Source organism: Oncorhynchus keta, chromosome 10 (assembly GCF_023373465.1).
Source record: "Oncorhynchus keta strain PuntledgeMale-10-30-2019 chromosome 10, Oket_V2, whole genome shotgun sequence".
Classification (NCBI taxonomy): domain Eukaryota; kingdom Metazoa; phylum Chordata; class Actinopteri; order Salmoniformes; family Salmonidae; genus Oncorhynchus; species Oncorhynchus keta.
The window spans coordinates 58,997,025-59,022,376 of NC_068430.1; the positions used below are offsets into that span (position 1 = coordinate 58,997,025).

General features: G+C 41.0%; 2 protein-coding genes across 6 annotated transcripts in view; both read right to left on the reverse strand.

Moving 5' to 3' along the window:
• The window catches only part of LOC118389061 (CSC1-like protein 2), a 91,016-nt gene extending 73,990 nt beyond the window's left edge, over nt 1–17,026 (reverse strand). For 3 of the 5 annotated variants that reach the window (XM_035778782.2, XM_035778783.2, XM_035778780.2), the window contains exon 1: nt 16,685–17,026. The gene's annotated coding sequence lies outside the window, so the exon portion shown is untranslated. The remainder of the gene's footprint in view (nt 1–16,684) is intronic. The other 2 variants (XM_052527364.1, XM_035778781.2) reach the window with 2 other exon arrangements.
• Nucleotides 17,027–18,962: 1,936 nt separating this feature from the next.
• On the reverse strand, nt 18,963–21,744 carry LOC127932255 (putative nuclease HARBI1). Its single transcript, XM_052527384.1, is given in 9 exon segments — nt 18,963–20,109; nt 20,204–20,315; nt 20,411–20,526; nt 20,596–20,745; nt 20,748–20,774; nt 20,777–21,148; nt 21,246–21,281; nt 21,361–21,644; nt 21,724–21,744. Coding segments are annotated over 6 exon segments (1,065 nt in total). The 5' UTR covers nt 21,066–21,148; nt 21,246–21,281; nt 21,361–21,644; nt 21,724–21,744; the 3' UTR covers nt 18,963–19,738.
• Nucleotides 21,745–25,352: the final 3,608 nt, after the last annotated feature.

Here is a 25,352-nt window from a genome sequence, read left to right on the forward strand (position 1 = left end):
GAATGCTTTTTTCCCCTCTTCGCTTGTGTCCGATCAGAGTAGAGAAGCAAATATTCTCAGCTGAATACTAGCTGATCAACAGGAATTCTATGCAAAGATCTTACCGACAACATTGAACTTCCCAACGACTAAATAAGGATGTGGACTCAATAAGGAAAATCTGACAGAAAATATGTTGTTGTACCTCCTACGCAGCCTTGATAATGATCATTGTGATTCGTCTGTGGTGATTGAAGAACACGGCTCAGAAACACTTAATACCTTAGCCTACTACCTCCTTATCTTATCAACAAACAAAAAATTGCGGGGTTGTGAAGTAGTGTTATATAAATGTTTTCAACTTCAAAAGTAACAAAAGTAACCACAGGTTCAGTTGTGGGTGTGCCATTGTAGCGACCTTAGTACAAAACATAGTAACTTGACTGGTTTGAGCCTCTTCGCAATGACTAAGGCATCTGACCGACAGTTGCAAAGACCCATGACTGAGTTCCAGTCAGGCTATTCCCAAATTAGCTGCATTGTTGTCAGAAGTTGAATGCTCCTGACACCAATTCTTTACAAAGTAAGGGGTATTTTAAGTAGAAAGTAACTTGTACAACTAAGTACAAAGTAGGAACCTCGCCATAATGTTTGAGTCTCTTGGGGTAATGACTAAGGTGCTGGACTGAGTCACAGAGACATGGGTTCAATTCTAGATCAGGCTACCCCCCCAAATTCACTTCTACATGTTACCATTGAATCCTAGCAGAGGAAAGAGGGGCTTTGTTCTTTTTAAATCCAGGTGCACTGCAGTCAACAGCACAACTAAGGCCAGGTGCACAGCTTTGTTTCATACAGTGCTCTTTTACTACTCTTGGTATGAAAAAGTGTCCTTTTTCTGTTTGACATGGCTTCATAGCTGTATCTGAACATAGTGTTATGCAGCCATCTAACCATCCTGATGAAAAGCCCATGTCTTATAAGTACAAATGTGATTACTTTCCATTGCCGTAAGACCTCATGAGAGGATAGTCAGAAGTACACAAAGGGCTTAATGAAATAAAAATCCACCCTTCCGTTGCCAAAAATACTGTAAGGTACTCAGTTTATTAATATAAGTGTGTGTGTAGCGAACAAAGGCATATACATTATTATTGAAAAAGGACAATTCTCCTACAAGATCAATTCCATGTCAGTATAAGGGTTACACCCAGAGGGGAAACACTTTGGGGCCAACTCATGAGCTGCAATTAAGTGCACAAAAAATTCAAATCTAAAATGATCCATCTGATTGAATTTCCTTGGTCTGCAGGGAGGAATCATGCTACAATCACGGGTTTGTAATAAAGTCAGACAGTGTGAGTGAGTGAGATACAGCTGGGATATATAATGTGTGCGGTGTCTTTAAGGAAAGATAATGAGCGCCCTGCCCTCTCTCTCGCTCATAAGAATGAAGAAGAGCTAGAGAGAGATGATTGTGGGCTACAGGAAAAGGAGGACCGAGCACACCCCCATTCTCATCGACAGTGCTGTAGTGGAGCAGGTTGAGAGCTTCAAGTTTTAGTGTCCACATCAACAAACTAACATGGTCCAAGCACACCAAGACAGTCCTGAAGAGGGCCCGACAAAACCTATTCCCCCTCAGGAGACTGAAAAGATTTGGCATGGGTCCTCAGATCCTCAAAAGGTTCCACAGCTGCACCATCGAGAGCATCCTGACGGATTGCATCACTGCCTGGTATGGCAAATGCTTGGCCTCCGACCGCAAGGCACTACAGAGGGTTGTGCATATGGCCCAGTACATCACTGGAGCCAAGCTTCCTGCCATACAGGACCGCTATACCAGGCGGTGTCAGAGGAAGGCCCTAAAAATTGTCAAAGACTCCAGCCACCCCACATACACTGTTCTCTCTGCGACAGCATGGCAGGCGGTACCGGAGTGCCAAGTCTAGGACCAAGAGGCTTCTAAACAGCTTCTACCCCAAAGCCATAAGACTCCTGAACATCTAATCAAATGGCTACCAAGACTATTTGCATTGCCCACCCCCTCTTTTACGCTGCTGCTACTCTGTTATTAGCTATGCATAATCACTATAATAACTCCACCTATATGTACATATTACCTCGACTAACCGGTGCACCCACACATTGACTCTGTATCGGTACCCCCCTGTATATAGTCTCGCTATAGTTATTTTACTGCTGCTCTTTAATTACTTGTTCCTTTTATTTCTTATTCATATTTCTGAAACTGCATTGTTGGTTAGGGGCTTGTAAGTAAGCATTTCAATGTACGGTCTACACCTGCTGTATTCGGCGCATGTGACTAACATTTGATTTGAGTAGGACTCCCTGATAAAATAAAAGTTAGATCAAATAAATACATTGGTCAAAATTATGGTCACCTGCGGCGTGCACAAATGCAGCGTGATAGCAGGTCGGCAGACAAAAAAATTATATTCTGGGTAAAAATGCATCCGACTCAAGGCCAGACTGCCCAAACTATTATTCACACAAGTGACAATTATTTTTTTTAAATCATCCCACTCTGTTTTAATATGAATGGACCTTTCGTCTTTGTCACTGCAGACCAGTGAAATCCCTGTTACCCACAGGCCTTTGTTTTCTCTCCGCACCTCAACACTCTCCCTCCCTCTTTCTTTCACTCCCCAATACAACACTCTCACAGATGTAACAATGAACACTCAATGGGCTGCCAGGGTGCAGTGAAAACATGTGACTCATGGTGGAGGACATGGAAAGCCCTCTGCACTTCCTGACATGGAAACCCCTCAGCCCATCCCAACATTGTCACCCCCCTCCCCCACGTCCGGACTGTGTGAGAACAAAAGTTCTGTAAACTAAAGAATTATCCTAGTCCATTCATATAGGGAAGCTTCAGATACCATTCAAACCATTTCTGCTTGATTTAACTGCCAAGCAGAATATATTATGCAATAAAATAGCCTACCGGGATAGACTTTATACAACAATAATTTTATTGAGTCAAAAGGCAAGACGTGGCAGAATACCATAATTTAGTCTATTTCTTACACCACTACTCCACAGTGAAACTCTTAACGTCTAATTTGGTCACAAATGTTACATAATATTATGATTGTGGATAAATACACGGAAACAAAATATAAACGCAGTATGTAACGTTTTGGTCCCATGTTTCCTGAGCTGAAATGAAAGATTCCAGAAATGTTCCACACACAAAACACATTTCACAAAAATTGTGCATACATTTTTTTTTTTACATTCCTATCAGTGAGCATTTCTCCTTTGCCAAGATAATCCATCCACCTGACAGGTGTGGCATATCAAAAAGCTGATTAACAGCATGATCATTACACAAGTGCACCTTGTGCTGGAGACAATAAAATGCCACTAAAATGTGCAGTTGTGTCACACAATACAATGCCACAGGCATCTCATGATGAGGGAGCATGCAATTGGCATGCTGACTACAGGAATGTCTACCAGAGCTGTTGACAGATAATTAAATGTTAACTTCTCTACCTTAATCCACCTCCTATGTCATCTAAGAGAATTTGGCAATACGTCCAAGCAGCCTACATGTATGGCGTTGTTTGGGCGAGCGGTTTGCTGTTGTCAAAGTTACGTATGGGCAGGCATAAGCTACGGACAACGAACACAATTGCATTTTATTGATGGCAATTTGAATGCACAGAGATACCGTGACGAGATCCCGAGACCCATTGTCGTGCCATTCATCCTCCGCCTTCACCTCACGTTTCAGCATGATAATGCATGGCACCATGTCGCAAGGATCTGTACACAATTCCTGAAAATGTCCCAGTTCTTCCATGGACTGCACACTCACCAGACATGTCACCCATTGAGCAAGTTTGCAATGCTCTGGATCGACATGTACGACAGCATGTTCCAGTTCCCGCCAATATCCAGCAACTTCGCACAGCCATTGAAAAGAAGTGAAACATTCCACGGGCCACAATCAGCAGCCTGATAATCTCTATGCGAAGGAGATGTGGTCACCATGGATCTATGACCGGTTTTCTGATCCACGCCTCTATCTTTTAATTAAAAAAAAATCTTTATTCCCAGTCATGTGAAAATCAATAGATTAGGGGCTAATTAATTTATTTCCTTATATGAACTGTAACGTTGCGTTTATATTTTTGTTCAGTAATAGTATGGTGTAAACAAGTGTCCAGTGATTCAGTCAATTAAAAAAAATCATCACCTTCCTCCACCACAACAGCAGACCTGAAGAAATTTGCAGGAACTCACCAAGAAACACTCAACTGTTTTGGAATTGCCAGTAGCATGGAGCATAAACAATATTGAGCGATAACCAACAGATTAATTATCTACTTACGGATATATAAATAATAATTAACTTCTCTAGCCCATGTAGACAGCAAGTAAATATGAAATATATATATAGAAGGGCATCACATGGATAGCAAGTCGTAAATTCCCTGTGTCATTGCTGACAACTATGTTCCTATTATTAACACAGGCCTGGTGCCTTGCGCCATGGCAAACTGTCAGGGTACAGCGGCGAAATACAAACCCCATTATTCACCAACATCCAAGGTTAGTTAGTGCGTGTGTCCTGCATCACAACCCATATGTCTAGGTTTGTGTGTGTCTGTGTGTGAGTTTTGTCCCATCCTTCACTGACACACTGCGAGGTTCAGCACCAATTACTGAAGGACTGGCTGCTAGTGATAACCCTCGGCCTACAGACACAAATACTATTGATCGCCATACTTTCAACTGGAACATCTTCACTCACCATACCAAGCAGCTCCACTGTGGTCGCAAAGATATTAAATATTCAAGAGTGAAGGTCCCTTGTCTACATGCCATTGTTCCTTAAACAAAAAGCAAGAAACCAACACTTCAATCATGGTTCATTATATTTGTCAAACGATGCATCGCTTCAATTTGGGGATGTTCGAAATCACAAATAGATACATTAATTCACATAAAACATTCGTGTGCAAATTGAGCCATGTTCAAGGAGCTGGGTTGCACATGAGAAGTCTGTGCTGAATTTGTCCAAAGCTGGCCAAACACCTCAGCCATGTCTTCTTCAAACAAGAGAGCCAATCGATCTTTCTGCTCCATAACAGAGCCAACAGCTACAGAGATCACATTTAATGTCAAATGGAAATAAGGTCGAACAATTATGATTTTTCAACGCAGATACCAATTATTGGAGGACCAAAAAAAGCCAATAGAGATTAATTGGACGAGATTAGATAGATAGATAGATGACAATTACAACAATACTGAATGAACACTTATTTTAACTTAATATGACACAAATAAAATCAATTTAGTTTCAAATAAATAATGAAACATGTTAAATTTGGTTTAAATAATGCAAAAAACACAGCTAACTTTTAAGTTCCTTGCTCAGAACATGAGAAAGCTGGTGGTTCCTTTTAACATGAGTCTTCAATATTCCCAGGTAAGAAGTTTTAGGTTGTAGTTATTATAGAACTCTCTCTCGCTATACCATTTGTATTTCATATACCTTTGACTATTGGATGTTCTTATAGGCACTATAGTATTGCCAGCCTAATCACAGGAGTTGAAAGGCTTGAAATCATAACCAGCGCTGTGCTTCAAGCCTTGCGAAGAGCTGCTGGCAAACGCAGGAATGAATGCTTACGAGCCTGCTGCTGCCTACCACCGCTCAGTCAGACTGCTCTATCAAATATCAAATCATAGACTTAATTACTATATAATAAACACAGAAATACGAGCCTTAGGTCATTAATATGGTCAATCTGGAAACTATCATTTTGAAAACCAAACGTTTATTCTTTCAGTGAAATACGGAACCGTTCCGTATTTTATCGAACGGTTAGCAACCCTAAGTTCAAATATTTATGTTACATTGCACAACCTCATGTCATAATTAAGTACAATTCTGGCAAATTAATTACGGTCTTTGCTAGGAAGAAACGGTCTTCACACAGTTCGCAACGAGCCAGGCGACCCAAACTGTTGCATATACCCTGACGCGAATGTGCTTTTGTTAAATCATCACCCATTTGGCGAAGTAGGCTGTGATTTGATGATAAATGAACAGGCACCACATTGACTTTATCCAACGCAGGACAAGCTAGTAATATCATCAACCATGTGTAGTTAACTAGTGATTATGTTAAGATTGATTTTTTTTATAAGTTTAATGCTAGTTGGCAACTTACCTTGGCTCCTTGCTGCACTCGCGTAACAGGTAGACAGCCTGCCACGGAGTCTCCTCGTGGAGTGCAATGTAATCGCCCAATGTAATCGGCGTCCAAAAATAAAGATTACCGATTGTTATGAAAACCTGAAAATCGGCCCTAATTAAAAATCGGCCATTGCGATTAATCTGTCGATCTCTAAAAATAATAACCAACAGCAACCATTGATAATTCTACATGTCGGAATGTGCTACCAAGCACCGAATCAAAACCTATCAGTCAGTCAGTATCGCTTTTCAATGTGCAGATCGATGAACATCTCCTGACGTACATGATTCATACACTGCATCAGAAACCCTCATGTCATTACTGCAAGTCAAAACATCAGAACAGCTGAATAGTAGAGCTTTCTCAATACAACAATAGGTACACACCCATTAAGGTGTACAGAGTCGGTGTATCCCTGACTAAGAGTGCCATAACATTGTTGGCTGACACTAGTACATGACCAAATTGAACGTTACCATTTAGTCTGGTTAACAGAGCGCATGAGGTTCTTATGACCAATCTGCCTCTGACCAGTGTTTGGTTTGTGGGTAAGGGGGGGAGGGTTATGCTGTCAACAACACTGCAATGGAACAGGACACATAACACTGCATCAAACAGCAGTAGACTTCACATCATAACAAATTACAATCATATCGACTATACTCCCTCCATATAAAATAGACTACTTTTGAATGTATAATTTTGAATTCTAGAAGTACTTTGTATCTATTTTAGGCCAAAACAAGAACTATATTCCAGTGGTATGTACACAAGCCAATTCTTTTTACAATCATAGCAATTTCTCAAAGGGAAACTGATGTGGATCGTTATATAGCAGGCTGCTCATTATCACATATCTGCACCGGACATGTTCTTCTGCAAGAGTGAGATTATCTGCTCCAAACAGATAGCAAGTGTGCAACAAGGAGAAAAGGAGCAGAGAGAGGCAAAAAAAAATGTCTAGGTAGCCTATAAGAACGCACCCGCTTAACATGAGTGCAGTGCTTATCAACAAACACAGAAACATCTCGTAGAAGTCCCATGACTGTCCATGTATTTGTTACCACTTACATAGCCTGTTTGTACATTGGTCGTATGTATCCGTATCGTAAACCTGAGTTAAAGACTAGATTATAAATATACATTCTGCCCTAGGAACAAGGTAAAACTGACCCAGCCTAATCAATGGGAAGGACATGCTGTAGTGAAGTTGAACAAGTGCTGTGTTACGACTCCGCACCCCTCTCTCTCTCGGACACAGAATTCTTATCTTCGCTCATTAGCTGCAGTAGATTGGGTCCCATATGCAGGAGCTCTCTCACTGAATTTCAAACACTGTGTCCATTACACAGACCCAAGGTAACCAGTAAATGTACTTGAAAGGTAGATACAGATAGAGAAAACAGGAGATAGTGAGAGAAGAGAAAATGAGACAGAACGAGAAAGAGAGTGAAAGAATGACTTTAAAGATATTAAATATAAAATATTAGAATCACCCCACATAAAAACAAAAGATAATGACTCTTTCTCCAATGCTTCCATGTCAGAAAACACATAGCCATTGGAAATATGGATTGGGTGGTATCCAAATTAGTAGCCTTCTGAAAATCATACCTTATTGGTATTGTATTGGAAATCATACCTGGCGTATTTCAAAATACCCTGGCACATTGTAATGCACGTGTCAAACTCATTCCATGGAGGGCCGAGTGTCTGAGGGTTATCACACCACCCTTGTACTTGATTGATGAATTAAGGTCACTAATTAGTAAGGAACTTCCCTCATCTTGTTGTCTAGGTCTGAATTTAAAAAAACACTGCAGACACTTGGCCCTCCGTGGAATGAGTTTGACACCTCTGATCTAATGGGAAGGGACTTTATCTAGATTGAAGAGTTACATGCACTCCCCAAAAGACAATGGGGTAAATGGATGATCAACATATCAGTGTTGGCTACAGACTACAAAATATAGAATCTAGTTATCATTTTGACAGAAAAGCTATGGACAGCAAACCATTTCAATACCTTATTTTGTAAGGAGGTCCTCAAATTTAATTAATTGATTTTTCATTAAAAAAAAGACAGTATATATATATATTTTTTTTTTACACAACTGGGATATGAAAATAAAGTCAGACTTATTTCCAAATCATCCCAACTCCATGAAACTTGACTCAACCATGCAGATAATAAAAATGTGCGTGTGTGGCAGACTCTGCAAGATACTTTCACACCTCTTTCAATAGTGGTTGTGCAGACTTCTAGTGGGTACATGCACATGCTGAAAGTCTCCACAGAAAATGAAGGTTGCATAAATGTGTTACCATCTGGGTTTGAACCCAGGTTGTCTGCATGCCATTAGCATTACCTCTTATACAATAGTTAGTGCAGCAGGAACCTAACCCATGACCCTGGCATTGCCCGCGCGAAAGGCATCTATATCGGTCCGTTAATACAAGGCCCAGTGCACTGCTTTTCAGATTTTTTTTAAAAACAAAAATGTATTTGAATGTTTACCAGCATTTGTAATTGGAGTCTGATAATTATCGGTACAAAACAGTTATTCTGATAATACTTGAGGAATATAAAAATTACTTGCTTGATATACATTTTCCAGATTCTTGAAATACTTTGCAAATGCAACTTATGTGAAAACAGAAATCGTCTATTCATTCCTTTTCCATTTTAGTAGGCACTCTTATCCAGAGCAACTTACAGTAGTGAGTTTACATTTACATACTGGTCCCCCCGTAGAAATCGAACCCACAACCCTAGCATTACAAGCGCCATGCTCTACCAACTGAGCCACATCACATCATCACAAACCTCTTGATGTCTCAATGTACTCAAACACTGTATTGGTCATTGTTTTTCTTCATGGTGATGGAAAGCCTACAGGTACAAACCTAGATGACCAGCCTATATACAATACAGTAATGTTAATTTACATTAAGTGGTTTGTAAGGATGGTAAATTAATACTGCACAAAAAGTATTTCATATTTAAGAAAAATATTGTATTTGATGTGGATGTCTTATGTCTTTGCCCATTCTTTGCACCTTTTGATGTACATTTTTTGAGGACAGGATTTTGTTCTTTATGGATTCCATTACAATGAGAACAGCAGAGAAAGGGACAGAGCAAAAACTCTTACAATTCCAACTATTGAATCCTGCATTAATTAGAAAACTACCTTTTTGGTCAACGCTAAGATGCTTTAAAAAATAAATTAAGTAAAAACTGTCTTGCGCAACCGACATCTATAACGGTCTGCTGGCCCAGACAGCATCTCTAGCCGCGTCCTCAAAGCATGCGCAGACCAGCTGGCTGGTGTGTTTACGGACACATTCAATCGCTCCCTATCCCAAACTGTTGTCCCCACATGCTTTAAGATGGCTACCATTGTTCCTGTACCCAAGAAGGCAAACTTAACTAAATGACTGCTGCCTCGTAGCACTCACTTCTGTAATCATGAAGTGCTTTGAGAGACTAGTCAAGGATCATATCACCTCCACCTTACCGGCCACTCCAGACCCACTTCAGTTTGCATACCACCCCAACAGGTCCACAGACGACGCAATAGCCATCACACTGCTCTATCCCATCTGGACAAAGGGAATACCTATGTAAGAATGCTGTTCATTCACTACAGCTCAGAATTCAACACCATAGTACCCTCCAAGCTCATCATCAAGCTGGAGACCCTGGGTCTCGACCACGCCTTGTGCAATTGGGTTCTGGGCTTTCTGATGGGCCGCCACCAGGTGGTGAAGGTAGGAAACAACATCTCCACTTCGCTGACCCTCAACACTGGGGCCCCACAAGGGTGCATGCTCAGCCCTCTCTTGTGCTCCCTGTTCACCCACGACTGCGTGGACATGCACGCCTCCAACTCAATCATCAAGTTTGCAGACGACAGTAGTGGGCTTGATTACCAACAATGACGAGACAGCCTTCAGGGAGGAGGTGAGGGCACCACTCAGTGTGGTGTCAGGAAACAACCTCTCACTCAACATCAACAAAACAAAGATGATCGTTGACTTCAGGAAACAGCAGAGGGAGCACCCCCTATCCACATCGAAGGGACAGCAGTGGAGAAGGTGGAAAGTTCTAAGTTCCTTGGCGTACACATCAGACAAACTGAAAAGGTCCACCCACACAGACACTGTGGTGAAGAAGGCGCAACAGTGCCTCTTCAACCTCAGGAGGCTGAAGAAATTTGGCTTGTCACCCAAAACCCTGACAAACTTTTACAGATGCACAATCGAGAGCATCCTGTCGGGCTGTATCACAGCCTGGTACGGCAACTGCCCCGCCCTCAACCGCAAGGCTTTCCAGAGGGTAGTGCTGTCTGCACAATGCATCACCAGGGGCAAACTACAGCACCTACAGCACCCAATGTCACAGGAAGGCCAAAAAGATCATCAAGGGCATCAACCACCCGAGCCACTGTCAGTTCACACCTCTACCATCCAGAAGGCGGGACCAGTACTGGTACATCAAAGCTGGGACCGAGAGACTGAAAAACAGCTCTCTCTCTCTCAATGCCATCAGACTGCTAAACAGCAATCACTAACTCAGAGGCTGCTGCCTACATTGAGACCCAATCACTGGCCACAAATGGATCACTAGTCACTTTATACAACGCACTCTAAATAATGCCACTTTAATAATGTTTACACATCTTCCATGTATATACTGTATTTTATACCATCTATTGCACCTTGCTTATGCCACTCGGCCATCACTCATCCATATATTTATATGTACATATTCTCATTCACCCCTTCAGATGTGTGTATTAGGTAGTTGTTGGGGAATTGTTAGATTACTTGTTATATATTATTACTGTCAGAACTAGAAGCACAAGCATTTCGCTACACTCGCAATTACATTTTCTAACCATGTCTATGTGACAAATACAATTTAATTGGATTAGTAAAGGCCCAATACACTACCTGTGAATACTTTTTTTTTTTTTAAATAGTAATATTATTATTATAACCCTCAGCACCCTTACTTTCCACGGCTAAGGGAGATTAAACTTTTAGTAAAACACAACGGCCCAGTGGTGCAGTGGAAGTTATACACCCGGTATAAGCCATTTACACACACCTTTTTCTTTCTTCTTCAGTTGGCATTGCATAAACTCACTTCTTAATCCCTACTGATGCGTATCAAAGTAGCGTAGTGGAGGTATAAGGCTTATAAATTATGTAGTACAATAGAGAAATCATGCACAAAGTAGCCTACACACATCGCAAAACACATGAAATACTGTATATTCACGAGCGCCACACACATAGCCTAGTTTCAACAGAATATCATCTGCAGGCAGCAAGAGCGCACAGCACTCAACTGGCTTTGGTAAGGAGCAGCTCACGGAAGAATGACATCGGTAGCCAGTAGGGTAGGAAAGATATCTCCCAGTAAATGCTAACTAAGGCAACAATGGATATGAAAACCAGGTATTGAAAAAGTTTGGTCCGAAGTGTTTGTTAGTAGGCCATTTATGATGCCCAATTATCATGCGCTGTTTGCATCAGGGGCATAGGCATGGGTGGACACAGGCCCACCCACTGGGGAGCCAGGCCCACCCAATCAGATTGATGTTGCTTAAGCATTGTTGTGGACTTACAACATCACCAGTGAAACATAGGATTTCACACACAGGGTGCCTTTCCCACTTCTCCAGGCACCACTACACAGGGCCGATAAAAAGACAGCAGTCACACACAGCATGATGTTAAAGGATAAGCAGTCCATTCACGCTGACATTTTTACGTTTAGCACCCAAAGTAAGCGGTGACCTAAAGTTGAAATGCAACAATGCTTCAAGCTATCAGCAGCAGGTGTGCTGCATTAAAAAACAGTTCCATTCACCAGATGATCATTTAAAACTGGACTTCCTGTTGGAAGTTAGTCTTCAAAGGGGAGAAGCTAACAAATTAGCAACAACACCTGCAGCAGCCTCCGCAAACTAGCCGACAACAAAAGCTAGCTAGCTAGACCATGGGGGAAAACTACTGCTCATTATTGTGACCCGTTGGCCTTCGAGAAGGTAGAAGTTTCCTTACGTTTTTGTTAAAACTGTCCAAATGTGATAGGTTGATTTCACTGTCACTTTTGCCATAATACAGGTGAATGGCAGATGCCTTCTATACAGCTTCTGATGGCCTAGCCAATAGTTGACTTATCTAGCTAGATTTACTGTATCTCCCCAGAGACCAGCAAATACAAATGCTGATTGGATCTTTTTTCCCTTTCTTTAAAAAAAAAAAAAAACTGAAGCAATGAAATCCGAAAATCATTGAAAATAATATTAGAATGATTTTATTAATCTTCTCTGAAGGCTTAGAAGACCCATTCTTCCTCACTGTGTCTGGGTTAATAATAATTTGTAGAGCAGCTCTATTTTCCCTCAGCATGCATTTTTTCACTTCTGAATGGCTAAAGAATCCATATGTTGTTCAGAAATACTGGACATTTGGAACTCTTATTATGGTGGCGATTTGACAGAATTACAATCATGGTCTTGAATTGGACGTTTTTCTGGTCTCGGTCTTGGACCCATTGTTCGGTCTTGAATCAGTCTTGCTTTAGGTGGTCTCAAACACAAGAAACTCAAGAAATAAGTCAATACAATTGTTAGATGCGACCACCCACCTCTAATTTAAAACCAAACATAGATGGATTCAATGTTGTTTTCACTATCCGGGCACACACCTGTCTGTTTCACACCTGAGGTGTAATCCATGAGGGGGTTTGATTAATCCCGCCTGGGCAGGCGTGTTTTGCATAGACTAAAAGTTGATTGCATTCTATTTGGAAACGGGCTGCCTCCCGGTGGTGAGCCAGGTGCCCCGCTCGGTCCGATGGTGAAGTCTGCTCCAAACAAAAGTGACATAATTAAGCAATTACTTGGGATCTGTGTTTTCCCATGCAAAAGTGATTTGTTCCGATAATGTTTTATCTGCCTTCCCAATGAAAACTGCCTTGAAAAATGTTACATTTATTTTATGTTAAAGCGATGTGTGTTTCTGGATGATGTACTATGCTGCATCTTTGACAACATGGATGAGCAGATTACTGTTAGATTTGAGAAGGGCACTCCTCCCTCCCCGCTTTCACCCGATAGGCCAAACAGTTCTAAAACTCAAGTTTTGCAATTAAAACAATGATATTTTGGAAAACAATGATATTTTGCTTCTGTGTAGTAGTTCTTTCCACTCACAGCTAGTTATCCTTGTCATTGACAAGCGCCTAACTCAAAAGGAGTCGGTGTTCTGAAAGATGAGACATTGAGGATTATAACAAAAACCGCTTTGATGTCACACAAGCAAACCACACACCCATGAGTCCAAAATGTGCACTTCACCATTTCCATATTTGAAAATGTAAAATTACAATCCTTTTGTGTGACATGTTTCTTTGACAAAGCTTAACACTAAGATTGTATTTTGTATTTTAGAATTTAGCTAGCTGTGCTGGCAATAGAATAAGCTTTCACGATACCCACCTGACCCAGATTGTGATTCATAATGAAACGTTTTTGGATTGCAAAAACAGTCATTTTGTTCCAAACAAAAAGCCACAAGCATGTTTGCTTCAAATTCCTCAAATGGCAAAGCAGGAAGACCTTAATTTTTTTTAAATAAAAAAATAAAAAAGAACCTTCATAGTTGAAGGCTCTTTCCTTGAGTCATAAAACTGCATTGAAATTACTTAGGAACTGTGCAGCTTGGAAAGGTGTGGCCACCTGGAAACACCAGTTAGACCTCTCACTCAAACCCTTGTAATTGTTTTTTTCTTATCTTGCACCTACTCCAAAATGTAAATGAATATTCTTACATCACTGAATGTATTCAGAGTATTTTCAGATTTAGTTATTGAAAAGTGAAGTAAATGTAAAATGCACCAAAATAAACAGCGTAATGTTTGGATTCTTGTGTCAGGTGAAAATGTTGTGTCCTCACTATTGGTCTGATAATTTCCCAATCATCTCCAAAGTGTTCTTTCACTTGCCACCATGGTCATGCATATACAGTACATTTTGAAAATATTCAGACCCCTTGACTTTTTGTTCATTTACAGCATTTTTCTAAAATGGATTAAACTGTTTTTTTCCCCCTCATCAATCTACACACAATACTCCATTATGGCAAAGAAAAAACAGAAGCATTCTGTTTCCATTGATGATCCTTAAGATGTTTCTACAACTTGGAGTCCACCTTTAGCAAATTCAATTGATTGGACTTGATTTGGAAAGACACACCGGTCTATATAACATCCCACAGTAGACAGTGCATGTCAGAGCAAAAACCAAGCCATGAGGTCGAAGGAATTGTCCGTAGAGCTCCGAGACAGGATTGTGTCGAGGTACAGATCTGGGGAAGGGTATCCCAAAAAAGATATATATATATAAAGAAAAAAAATAAAGAAAAGTCTGCAGCATTGAAGGTCCCCAAGAACACAGTCATTCTTATATGGAAGAAGTTTGGAAACACCAATAATTTTCCTAGAGCTGGCCATCTGGCCAAACTGGGCAAACAGGGGAGAAAGGCCTTAGTCAGGGAGGTGACCAAGAAACCAATGGTCACTCTGACAGAGCTCTAGAGTTCCTCTGTGGATATGGAAAAACCTTCCAGAAGGACAAATATCTCTGTAGCACTCCACCAATCAGACCTTTATGTTAGAATGGCCAGACGGAAGCCACTCCTCAGTAAAAGGCACATGACAGCCCGCTTGGAGTTTGCCAAAAGGCACCTAAAGGACTCTGACCATGAGAAACAAGATTAAAGTGTCAAGTCTGGAAGAATCCTGGGACCATCCCTACAGTGAAGCACAGTGGTGGCAACATCATGCTGTGAGGATGGTTTTCAGCGGCAGGGATTGGGAGACTAGTCAGGACTGAGGGAAAGATGAACGGAGGAAAGTACAGAGAGAGATCATTGATGAAAACCTGTTCCAGAGCACTCAGGACCTCAGACTGGTGTGGAGGTTTACCTTCCAACAGGACAACAACCCTAAGCACACAGCCAAGACAACGCAGGAATGGCTTCGGGACAAGCCTCTGAATGTCCTTGAGTGGCCCAGCCAGAGCCCGGACTTGAACATCCCTAGAGAGACCTGGGAATAGCTGTGCAGAGACTCTCACCTGACAGGTGTGACATATCAAGAAGCTGATTAAACAACATGAACATTACACAGGTGCACCTTGTGCTGGGGACAATAAAAGGCCACTAAATGTGCAGTTTTGTCACACAACAATGCCACAAATGTCAAGTTGAGTGAGCGTGCATTTGGCATGCTGACTGCAGGAATGTCCACCAGACATGTTGCTATTTCTCTACCATAAGCCACCTCCAACATCATTTTAGAGAAATTGACAGTACGTCCAAACGGCTTCACAACCACAGACCACGTGTAACCACACCAGCCCAGGACCTCAACATATGGCTTCTTCACCTGTCAGATCGTCTGAGACCAGCCACCCGAAAAGCTGATGAAACTGAGGAATATTTGTGTCTGTAATAAAACCCGTTGAGGGGAAAAACTCTTTCTGGTTGTCTGGGCCTGGCACTCAAGTGGGTGGGCCTATGCCCTCCAATTGCTGCACCACCACACAGTCAAGTGAGATCCATACATTAAGTCCTACTGAATTTATTTCAATTGACTGATTTCCTTATATGAACTGTAACTTAGAAAAATTGCTTATATATCTTTGTTCTCTATATCACACAAACACAGTACCAGTCAAAAGTATGGACACTTACTCATTCAAGTGTTTTTCTTTATTTTTTACATTGTAGAATAATAGTAAAAATAAAGAAAAACTCTGGAATGAGTAGGTGGTACTATATAGTAATTTATTTTTCTAAATTATTAAATATTAGATCAATTTACCTCAGAATAGTTATGTTAGTGACTTAAATTTAGATTAGATAGATAACATTTTTATCTTAACTCGAGTAGTGCCAGCCAGGAAAAGTGTTACAAATTAGTTTCTGTGAGAATTACAGAAGTGTCAGTTACCCCACGTTACCCTATGCTGCTAGATGGAGATTACAATATCTGTCTAGAAACTGGGCTAGACTCAAGACCGTTCCTCTCACTGGATCCTACAAAGTCTTTCTGCAAAGACAGCTCAGCGCAAAATTATTTTAAATGCGGTTCTTAGATCGTCAATTAGATCATACGACACGACGTTGTTTGGTTTTGAAATAATTCTTCAAATGGTCTAGGCTACTATAAAATTATATAAAGTAGGTTATCCCTCAACTAGCCTATAGGCGTGACAGGCCCAGAGCACAATAGTGCGAATGCAATTCTGCATGATTGCTGCGCTGCGTCAACATTTTTAAACACGTGAACCCTCGCAATAGTATATATTGTATGTAGGTCTTTACCTTCTGGCCATATGTCAAAACAAATTAAATGAAGCCGCATCGTCTTTTACCTGGCAATCCAATTTGAATTTCTGTTTGCGTCTTCTCTTGCTCCAATGGCAATATCCCAACCGAGAGAGGCTAAATATATCGTTACAAATCCACCACCAAGGTGACAAGGTCTGGAAATCAAGCAATCAGCCTCACGAGAGAAAGCTACTGAGAAGCGTCAGAAATATATTCGAAATCCATTATGGGCTTTTTGTTGCAAAAGTTTAAAAAGCGGCGAATTGCTTCACAGTCCCTTTGAACGACACCGAAAATGGACGTGAACGCTAGGAAAATAATTACCGGCAATTGGAAGCCTGACATATTCCATTGTGAGCCTCTCTCCCAACAACAACCACTAGGTGGCGACAAAGTAACACTTCCGTTAGGTTTTCAGAATAAAAGTCCCTTTATCCAAAAACGCATGCAAAGTCATTTTGCAAAGTGTGACTGTTAGTGCCCACAGGCATTTTGTAAAGTGTTATTTTATTTATTTCCTATTAGTTACACCTCATTGGAATCATTGGAACACATCTGTTTTATTTACTTGAAATCTTAACAACAAAAAATATATTGTCTTAACTAAAAACCAGTCCACTCAGCTCACCAAAATCTAATTTTATTAGTATGGAAGTTGCAAATAACCAAGTGGCAACTGCAGATCATGCTGCTTGCTTAGGGAATGCCACTTCCATCCGATTGGGCTACTACTCAGCGCAAACTCAGGACCTCTGCCTCGCAAGCACAAATGACGGCCCTCCTAGAGCATTCCAACCCATTGCACTGCCAAAAAAATGCATATTTCAATAGCGTAAGGGATGACACTTTCAGGATGAAGAGTGAGTTTTCATAGATCCCCATCTGCTACATATGCACAAATAGATCAGTAAATATGTAACAGTATTCACAAAATAAAATGAAGACTAATGATAACGTAAATTAACCATTATGATCATTTTTACACTCATCCATATTAGGCTACCAGAAGACTGCTGTTTTTGAAAATATTGTAGCAAATTCAGGGCTAAGCCCAATTCGGGACTCTGCCACTTCTTGATGAGGTCGCTAGTTGTTGTACAAAGGTCTCTACATGTTTACTGTCTGCTACTGCCATCCCCATGTTTCTCTCACAAGTCCCTTGGGACACACTTCTTGTTCTAACACCAGCATAGCGAATATGTAGCCCGACCAAGACACAAACCCAGGTTACTGCTACTGTGAGTCCAAAACGTAAATTGTTACACCAAGAGGTTTGAACTTTCTGATGAGATATTAAAACGTTATTTATTGTGTGTCCCTTTTGGGAAATGTGTCTTGCACCTCAACAAACAACAGCACAGCATCACCAATAACTGGGGTGGCAGGTAGCCGAGTGGTTAGATCATTGGACTAGTAACCGGAAGGTTGCAAGATCGAGTCCCTGAGCTGACAAGGTAAAAATATGTTGTTCTGCCCCTGAACAAGGCACGGAACCCACTGTTCCTAGGCCATCATTGAAAATAAGAATTTGTTCTTAACTGACTTGCCTAGTAAAATACATAAATCACAAGCAATAACTACAGCAGACATGTTCATCAATTGAGGTGGGTGGTGAGTAGTTATTTATACTGGTGGGAATGAATGATTTCTGGGCTCTGGCGGTGTTGTAAAGATGGACTCTGCATCGGCGGTATGAGCTGGTACTCCTGGTTTGTGTCAGATCAGTGGCAATTCTCGCTCCTGCCCTCATTACTCTCTCTAAGAACAGTGTTTCCGTGTTCTTGAGATGAACTCCTGATATGTAATTAATCTCTTCATGAAAGACAGTCGTTGTTGTCCCTTTTTGTACATATGTTTTGTGTTTGCAGTCCAGGAGAGTTTTGAGTCAATTATAGTTCCAAGATATTTGTGTTGCTCAACTTTTTCTATTTGCTCTGAGTCAATGTGAATGGGCCCAAGATCATCTTTTAAAGTTCTGGGGCCTGTTGCACAAAACTAGGATAAGGGATTAAGCCAGGATATCTTGGTGATCCTGGCTCAATTGATCCGTAATCCGGTTGCATTAAAGATGGATAGGGGGCAGGAGGATATGTTATGGTATAAATTACCATGGAGATTTATTCTGTGGAGCTAGCCTGCTCCAGACCAGGCTAAATTCCAGGATCTATTTAATCTCATCCCTAATGTCAGTCAGCAGTCACCACAAATGGAAACCAATAGTTATTTCACTGCTCACTATACATTGTTATCACATATAACTAGACCCACTGTCATTATTTAAACGTTTGTGATCATTAATTTCAATGATTTTGGATAAAAAAAATGATTTTTAGATGTTGCTATCATTAGATAATTTACAGTTTCCCATAGACTATATATAAAATGATAGAATATTAGGGCCACAGAGGGAAAAAAAAGACAAGTCATAATATTGTAACCAGTTGTTTTAAAGGAGGACAGTTGTTAAAATGACAGATGCGGGGCATTTCGTGAAATTGTACTTCAGTATGGTTTCATAAACAAAGACATGCTGATGTGCCAGAATATTAAGTATCACATTGTCATAAGTATCAAAACTGTAAAAACAATATGTAGCTTTTCTGCAGAAAGAACCAGCCTCATAAATTTATGACTTTATCCTTTTTCTTCAGTGTGGCCCTAGTACTCTGTCATATAAACAAATACACATTCCATATGAATATAAAAACACAATGTGTAACATTATGTTCCTTTATTGAATAAGGACAAAACAAAGCAGGTAAACCATCAGCTCCTTTCGAAACTGAAGTCACAGTGACTCTACAAGATGGAAAGCACAGAATCCAAGCATATTATACAAAATGATACATACACATTCAAAGGTCTGTATATAACACACCCTGCATGTCTGCACACTAAAATAAATGCAGGACAAATCCATACACATCAACTGAACAGACAAATGAATGGATGCAGTAGCCTCCCTGCAGCCTTGTATTACACACAGTATACCGCACAAACATCATAAAGAGGACAAATTCGTAAAAAAACGAACCCAAAAAAACCCAAATTCCTCTGCCACCGCAGGACATATTTAACCAAAATTGAAAGCACACATACTAACTAAAATAATTCAACACATATTGGTCCCTCAGCAGCCGACCACTGTCGTCATCAGGGAAGATTGCCGGATTGTCCCAGTCCATGGCTGGTGGCACTCTGGGGGCCCTCTCCTTCCTCAGGCAGGCCACATTGTGGAGGACAGCACAAGCCACAGTAATATCACATGCCCTAACAGGGCTGACCCTTAATTTGTGAAGGCAGTGAAAGCGTGCCTTCAGGAGGCCAAAGGTAATTTCAACTCTGGCCCTGGTCCTGGCATGGGCATGGTTGTAGGCCTGCTGTGCTTCCTGGGGGTCTGTGAAAGGTGTCAGGAGAAAAGGCTGGCAGCCATACCCCCTGTCTCCCAGCAACACACCAGAGAATTCACCTGTCAACACAAAATCTCATCATTACTACCTCATAAACACAGTGATATTCTTGACACAGCCATGATGGTTATAAATAGGGGTTGTGTGGCTTACCTTGTGATAGGCACTGATAGATTTCAGAGGCCCGAAAGATTCTGGAGTCATGGACTGAGCCAGGCCATTTTGCCACAACATTGCTGATCACACAGTCAGCATTGCAGACCATCTGAAATCATAAGATGAGGAATATTACACCAATCAATGCACATCACTGGCAATGCAGAGTGTTCGTCAATGGACAATATCAAAAGTTATGTTCACCTGAACATTAATGCTGTGAAAGGATTTCCTATTCACAAAATCGGCCTCATGGGCACCTGAGGGGGCTTTTATCCTTATGTGTGTGCAGTCCACTGCACCAATGACATTGGGGAAACCTGTCACACAAAGTAATGAGTATCCTACTATGTGTTAACAGTTGTCCTGTAATTTGTAGATCCTCTTACCTGCAATCCTATAGAACTCCTCTTTGATGTCACAGAGTCTTCTGTGGCCAGGGAAGGAGATGAAGACATCTGCTAATGCTTTGATAGCCAGACACACACTCCTTATTGTGCGGCAAATTGTGGCCTTGTTCAGCTGTTCTGCATCCCCACTGAGTACAGGAAGGCTCCACTAGCAAAAAGCGCAAGGCCACACAAACCATTTGCTCCACACTCAGTGCATGGCTCCGTGCAGTGCGGTGCTTAATCCTGGGACCCAGTAGTCTGCATAGATACCTGATGCCATCTGCAGAAAACCTGTATCTTTCATATAGATGGTCGTCGGGGAAGGCCAGTGGGTCCAACCGGTCCCTGAAGACCCTTTCTCGCCTGAAGGCTCTCCTCAGCACAAGTGCTTCTTCATCCACCACATCTCGCACGAATGGGCATGCCATTGTCAGAGCAGAAAGGAACACACAATTTTGGGCCTTCATATAGGCTAGTGGCCACACCTGGTGCTGGGGGGGTGGGCAAAAGAGGGCGATGCCTTATAACGATGACTTGGTTGTACTGATTGCTGGGAAAATAAAAAAACCTTAGAAAGATGCCACCGTCCTGTGTGCTCACAATAAGAGCTCATATGTCATGGCTCACTTGACTTTACGAGAATATACCTAATTTTTATTTTGAGCTGTGTCATCTTCTTGGAGCTGGGGGAGGAAATACAAATAATGATTAATACATTTGTGTTACAGTTAGCATACAGTGTACATTGAAGGCATATCTCACCTCCCTCTCAAGTTTTTTTATTTCAAGGTCCAGTTTCCTAATTGTCCTCTTTTTTATTTCGGACTCCAGTGCAAGATTTTCCATCTTTTTCTTCTTGTACTGAATGTCTATGTCTGCCAGTTCTATTTGGCGCCGGAGGTGGTTGCCATACAACTTTCTGATAGCTTGTGAGCTCTGTGAACACAATACAATTAGCGCAGCTGGAATTTGGCAGGATGTGGTGTCCTTTTATTAATACGCACTATGTTGCCAGGCTGGTTTTCCCACTGTATAGCATCTGGGTCCTGTAAAAGAAATTCAATTTTTTGATTTTGATGAGGACTCCTCACCATTGTAGAGTAAATAGTACTTTCACAGTCTTACCATGATACCTCATGCCTTCTGGAATAATATATAATAATATAATATAATAATATATGCCATTTAGCTGACGCTTTTATCCAAAGCGACTTACAGTCATGTGTGCATACATTCTACGTATGGGTGGTCCCGGGAATCGAACCCACTACCCTGGCGTTACAAGCGCCATGCTCTACCAACTGAGCCACAGAAGGACCACAGAGAGATGGTCTCCTCCTCATCATCATCATCATCATCGTCTCCATCATGTGCTGTTGCACTGGGGCCTTCACCCTATCACATTTAATCGGATTCATATTGAAGCTAGTAGACAAGACATGCCAGGCCTACAGTATGCCTTTGATGGAGTACTCACTGGATCAGCATCGTCTGGTGCTTGTGCTGGTGGCTCTAACAGGAACAGAGTGCTGCCAGACACTGCAAGGCAATAGGTAAACCAAAGTCAGACAGTCCAAATTGATTCAATATGAATGTAGTTGTATCCCATGTAGAGATGGAAGGACATACCTTGAATGAAGCGGGTGGCATCTTGGGAGGAACCTATGCTCGTCTCTTTCCCCCCAGGGATCCCCTCTAAGACGGGCCTGCCTTTATTTAGCTCCAAGGCCATGTCCTCTGCTGGGGTAAGGTCAGCCTTTGGTGACCCACCACCCGTGCCTTGTCTGTGGGTATTCTTTTTCACTGCTAAAACAGTACAGACAATGTGTGAGCAGGCACCTTCTGGGTACAATATATGCTTGTGCTTTGTTAAATATTAGTCAGGGACCATACCATTCTGCAGAATGTTCTTGTATTTGATTTTGACCTGCTGCCATGTCCGTTTTGGCCCGTTCATGTTTAATCTACACACACACAAACATTTAATGGAGTCACACTGCAAAAAATTACTTGGTATTTTTGTCTTGTTTTCAGTAAAAATATCAAAAAAAAAAAACTTAAATAAAGATGTATTTTCTTGATTTGCTAAATGACCTAGCAAAATAAGTATAGTTTAGACAAAAAATATAAACTTTAAGTAAATGTGTGCTTAAAACAAGCAAATAAAAAATCTGTCAATATAATAAAAATTCTCTTGAAATAAGTTTACTTTTTCCATAAACACTTAATTTTAGAAAAGTTCTCGTTTCACTGGCAGATTTTTTTGCTTATTTTCCTAGGTAATTTTGCTCAAGAAAATATTCAAGATGTTTTAGATTTTTTTTTTTACTGAAAACAAGACAAAAATACTAAGTAAGAAAGACATTTTTGCAGTGCAGTGAGCAACCGACCTTGGGTCCTTTGAAAGGCGCTATATAAATTAAAGTGATTATTATAGCTCATCTATTTATTCAATTAAATTTTATTTATATAGCACTTTTCACAATTGTTTCATTCTGTCAAAGCAGCTTTACATTAATGAAAGCAGGAGAAACACAAAAAAACGGTGGACAACATAAGAAGCAGAGTACAACGGCTAAGATTAAACCGTACTGAGCGTAGTAACGTTAAATAATAATGTAAGGCTTTAATAATAATTTATCATAGCTTTATACAGTGTGATGGACTTACTTTACACAATTTCACTCATATCTGCAGTGCATTTCAATTAAAAATTTAACCGTTTCATAATTACAGTACAACTGCGTTTTTGGAGATGTGAATTAAATATTTGAATTGTAATTGTGATGTTTCAGCGGAGCGGTGAGTGTGTAATTGTGCACTACTTACGCATTCAGGCGGTCTGCAATACTTTGCCACGCTTTTTCTCTTTGCTTTATCACTGTGGCGGTGTTGCCTTTCTTCTTAATTATATCTTTTACCTCCTCGTATGCCTCCATGAGGATTTGTGCTTCCGACGGGGAAAAGTACGCGGCTCTAGTTGCCATGGTAAATCAGTTAATCTGTGATCTGTGGCGGGGTCTATTTGAGTGAGCCGTGAGCGCGCACCTATCCAGGATTGGTTTCACCTGGCTTAATGAATCCGTGTCTGCTCATCCTGGCTTGGTCTTTGTGCAACCAATTAAGCCTGGACGCACATGTTTTGGCTTCATTGAGCTCAGCTGAGTCATTTATCCCGGATGTCTTAATTCTACTTTTGTGCAACAGGCCCCTGAAGTTTATTGTCATTTCCTTGTTGTTGTTTTTTCACATAAAAATGAGTCTGTTTTCCTTCCACCATTGGGATAAATGTGTTCTTTCTGTCCTGTAGTCATCCTTGGAACCCTAGGTGTGTTCCTAGGTTTGTACAATATGCTTTCTGAATGCTACTAAAGGCTGTGCACACCCAAAAGCCTTTGTTTTCACCTTCATTATCTGATCAAGATGATCCAAACAAGTCCTGTCACGTTTACACATGGTAATAAAATGTGTCTGTTATCTGTCTACTGTGTCCACATTGTGACCATATTTCCCTAGAATATCTGTCTGCAGTCTGCAGTAACTACAAGGAACAGTTCAGTGTTGTAATAATCAAGACCACATATTGAGTGTCTTGGTCTGGTCTCAGTGTCTGATACTTTTTTACTCGGTCTTGACTCGGTCTCAGACAATGAGGACTCATCATTTCTTCCAGAGACCAGGCGAGACCAGCAGAGTAAAAAACTCATCATTGCAGTGGTCGCGTTCCACTGCTTAGATGTTGCATGCATCAACCAATGGTTTGTGCCACGTCATTGAATGTGTCATCTACAGACAGATTGCTATAACATATGACGTAAGATCTGGCTACGTCTATCAGTACATTTCCGCATAACACAATAATTCCAATAGCCATTCTAGCTTTGCCTTCGTGTGGGAGCTAGCAAGCAGCTGAGGTAGTGCTAGGTATCAACAGCTAATCCAGCAGGGGCTGGAAGCTATAGTGAGCTTCAATTGGTCAATAGCGTCGCGTTATCGTAGAGTATTTGAATAAAGTTCAGCTTTCTCTAACTTTGGTCCTGCTCTGTTCACTCTTTCTCGCATCGCCCAATGGTCCCCCCCATCCACTTCGCTTCCCTCCACTGAAACTGAATGGGGCTCTGTTGTTTCATCACCCCCATAGTGTTATGTGGAAATGCACTGTGAGCAGAGGAACGTGACCAGTATCAGCTTCCATTCCAGGCTTCGCCAGGCCAAATATCCACACTCCTTTCATGACACATTAATACCTTATCGCTTATTGAAACATGGGCTTCCTACTGTTCCCAATAGTTACCTTCCGTCCTTTACATTCGTTGAACAACTTGCAAACTTTGTGGCATTCTAATGCCAATGTTTGTCCATGGAGATTGCATGGCAGTGTGCCTGATTTTGTACACCTGTCAGCTGAAATAGCAGAATCCACTAATTTGAAGAGTGTCCACATACTTTTGTATATGTAGCGAATACTGTATCTTCACCAAATCTATGCAAATTGGTATTCTTCCTCAAGACTTGAAAATTGTCAAAGTTATCTCCCTATGTAAATCAGAATTTCATTGATTTGCTGGTATGCAAGAGTGGGAGAAATTGTTTGAAAGTTGCACGCTCACTATTAGTAAGGGGAGACTGGGGGACGCTGTAACATATTTTGTCTTTCTATCTATTATAGACCTGTTTAGGTTAGTGATCATTTGTAGAGTGGCTCTCTATTTGCATTTTTTCCACCTTTCTGAATGTCTTTATTTTTGTACATC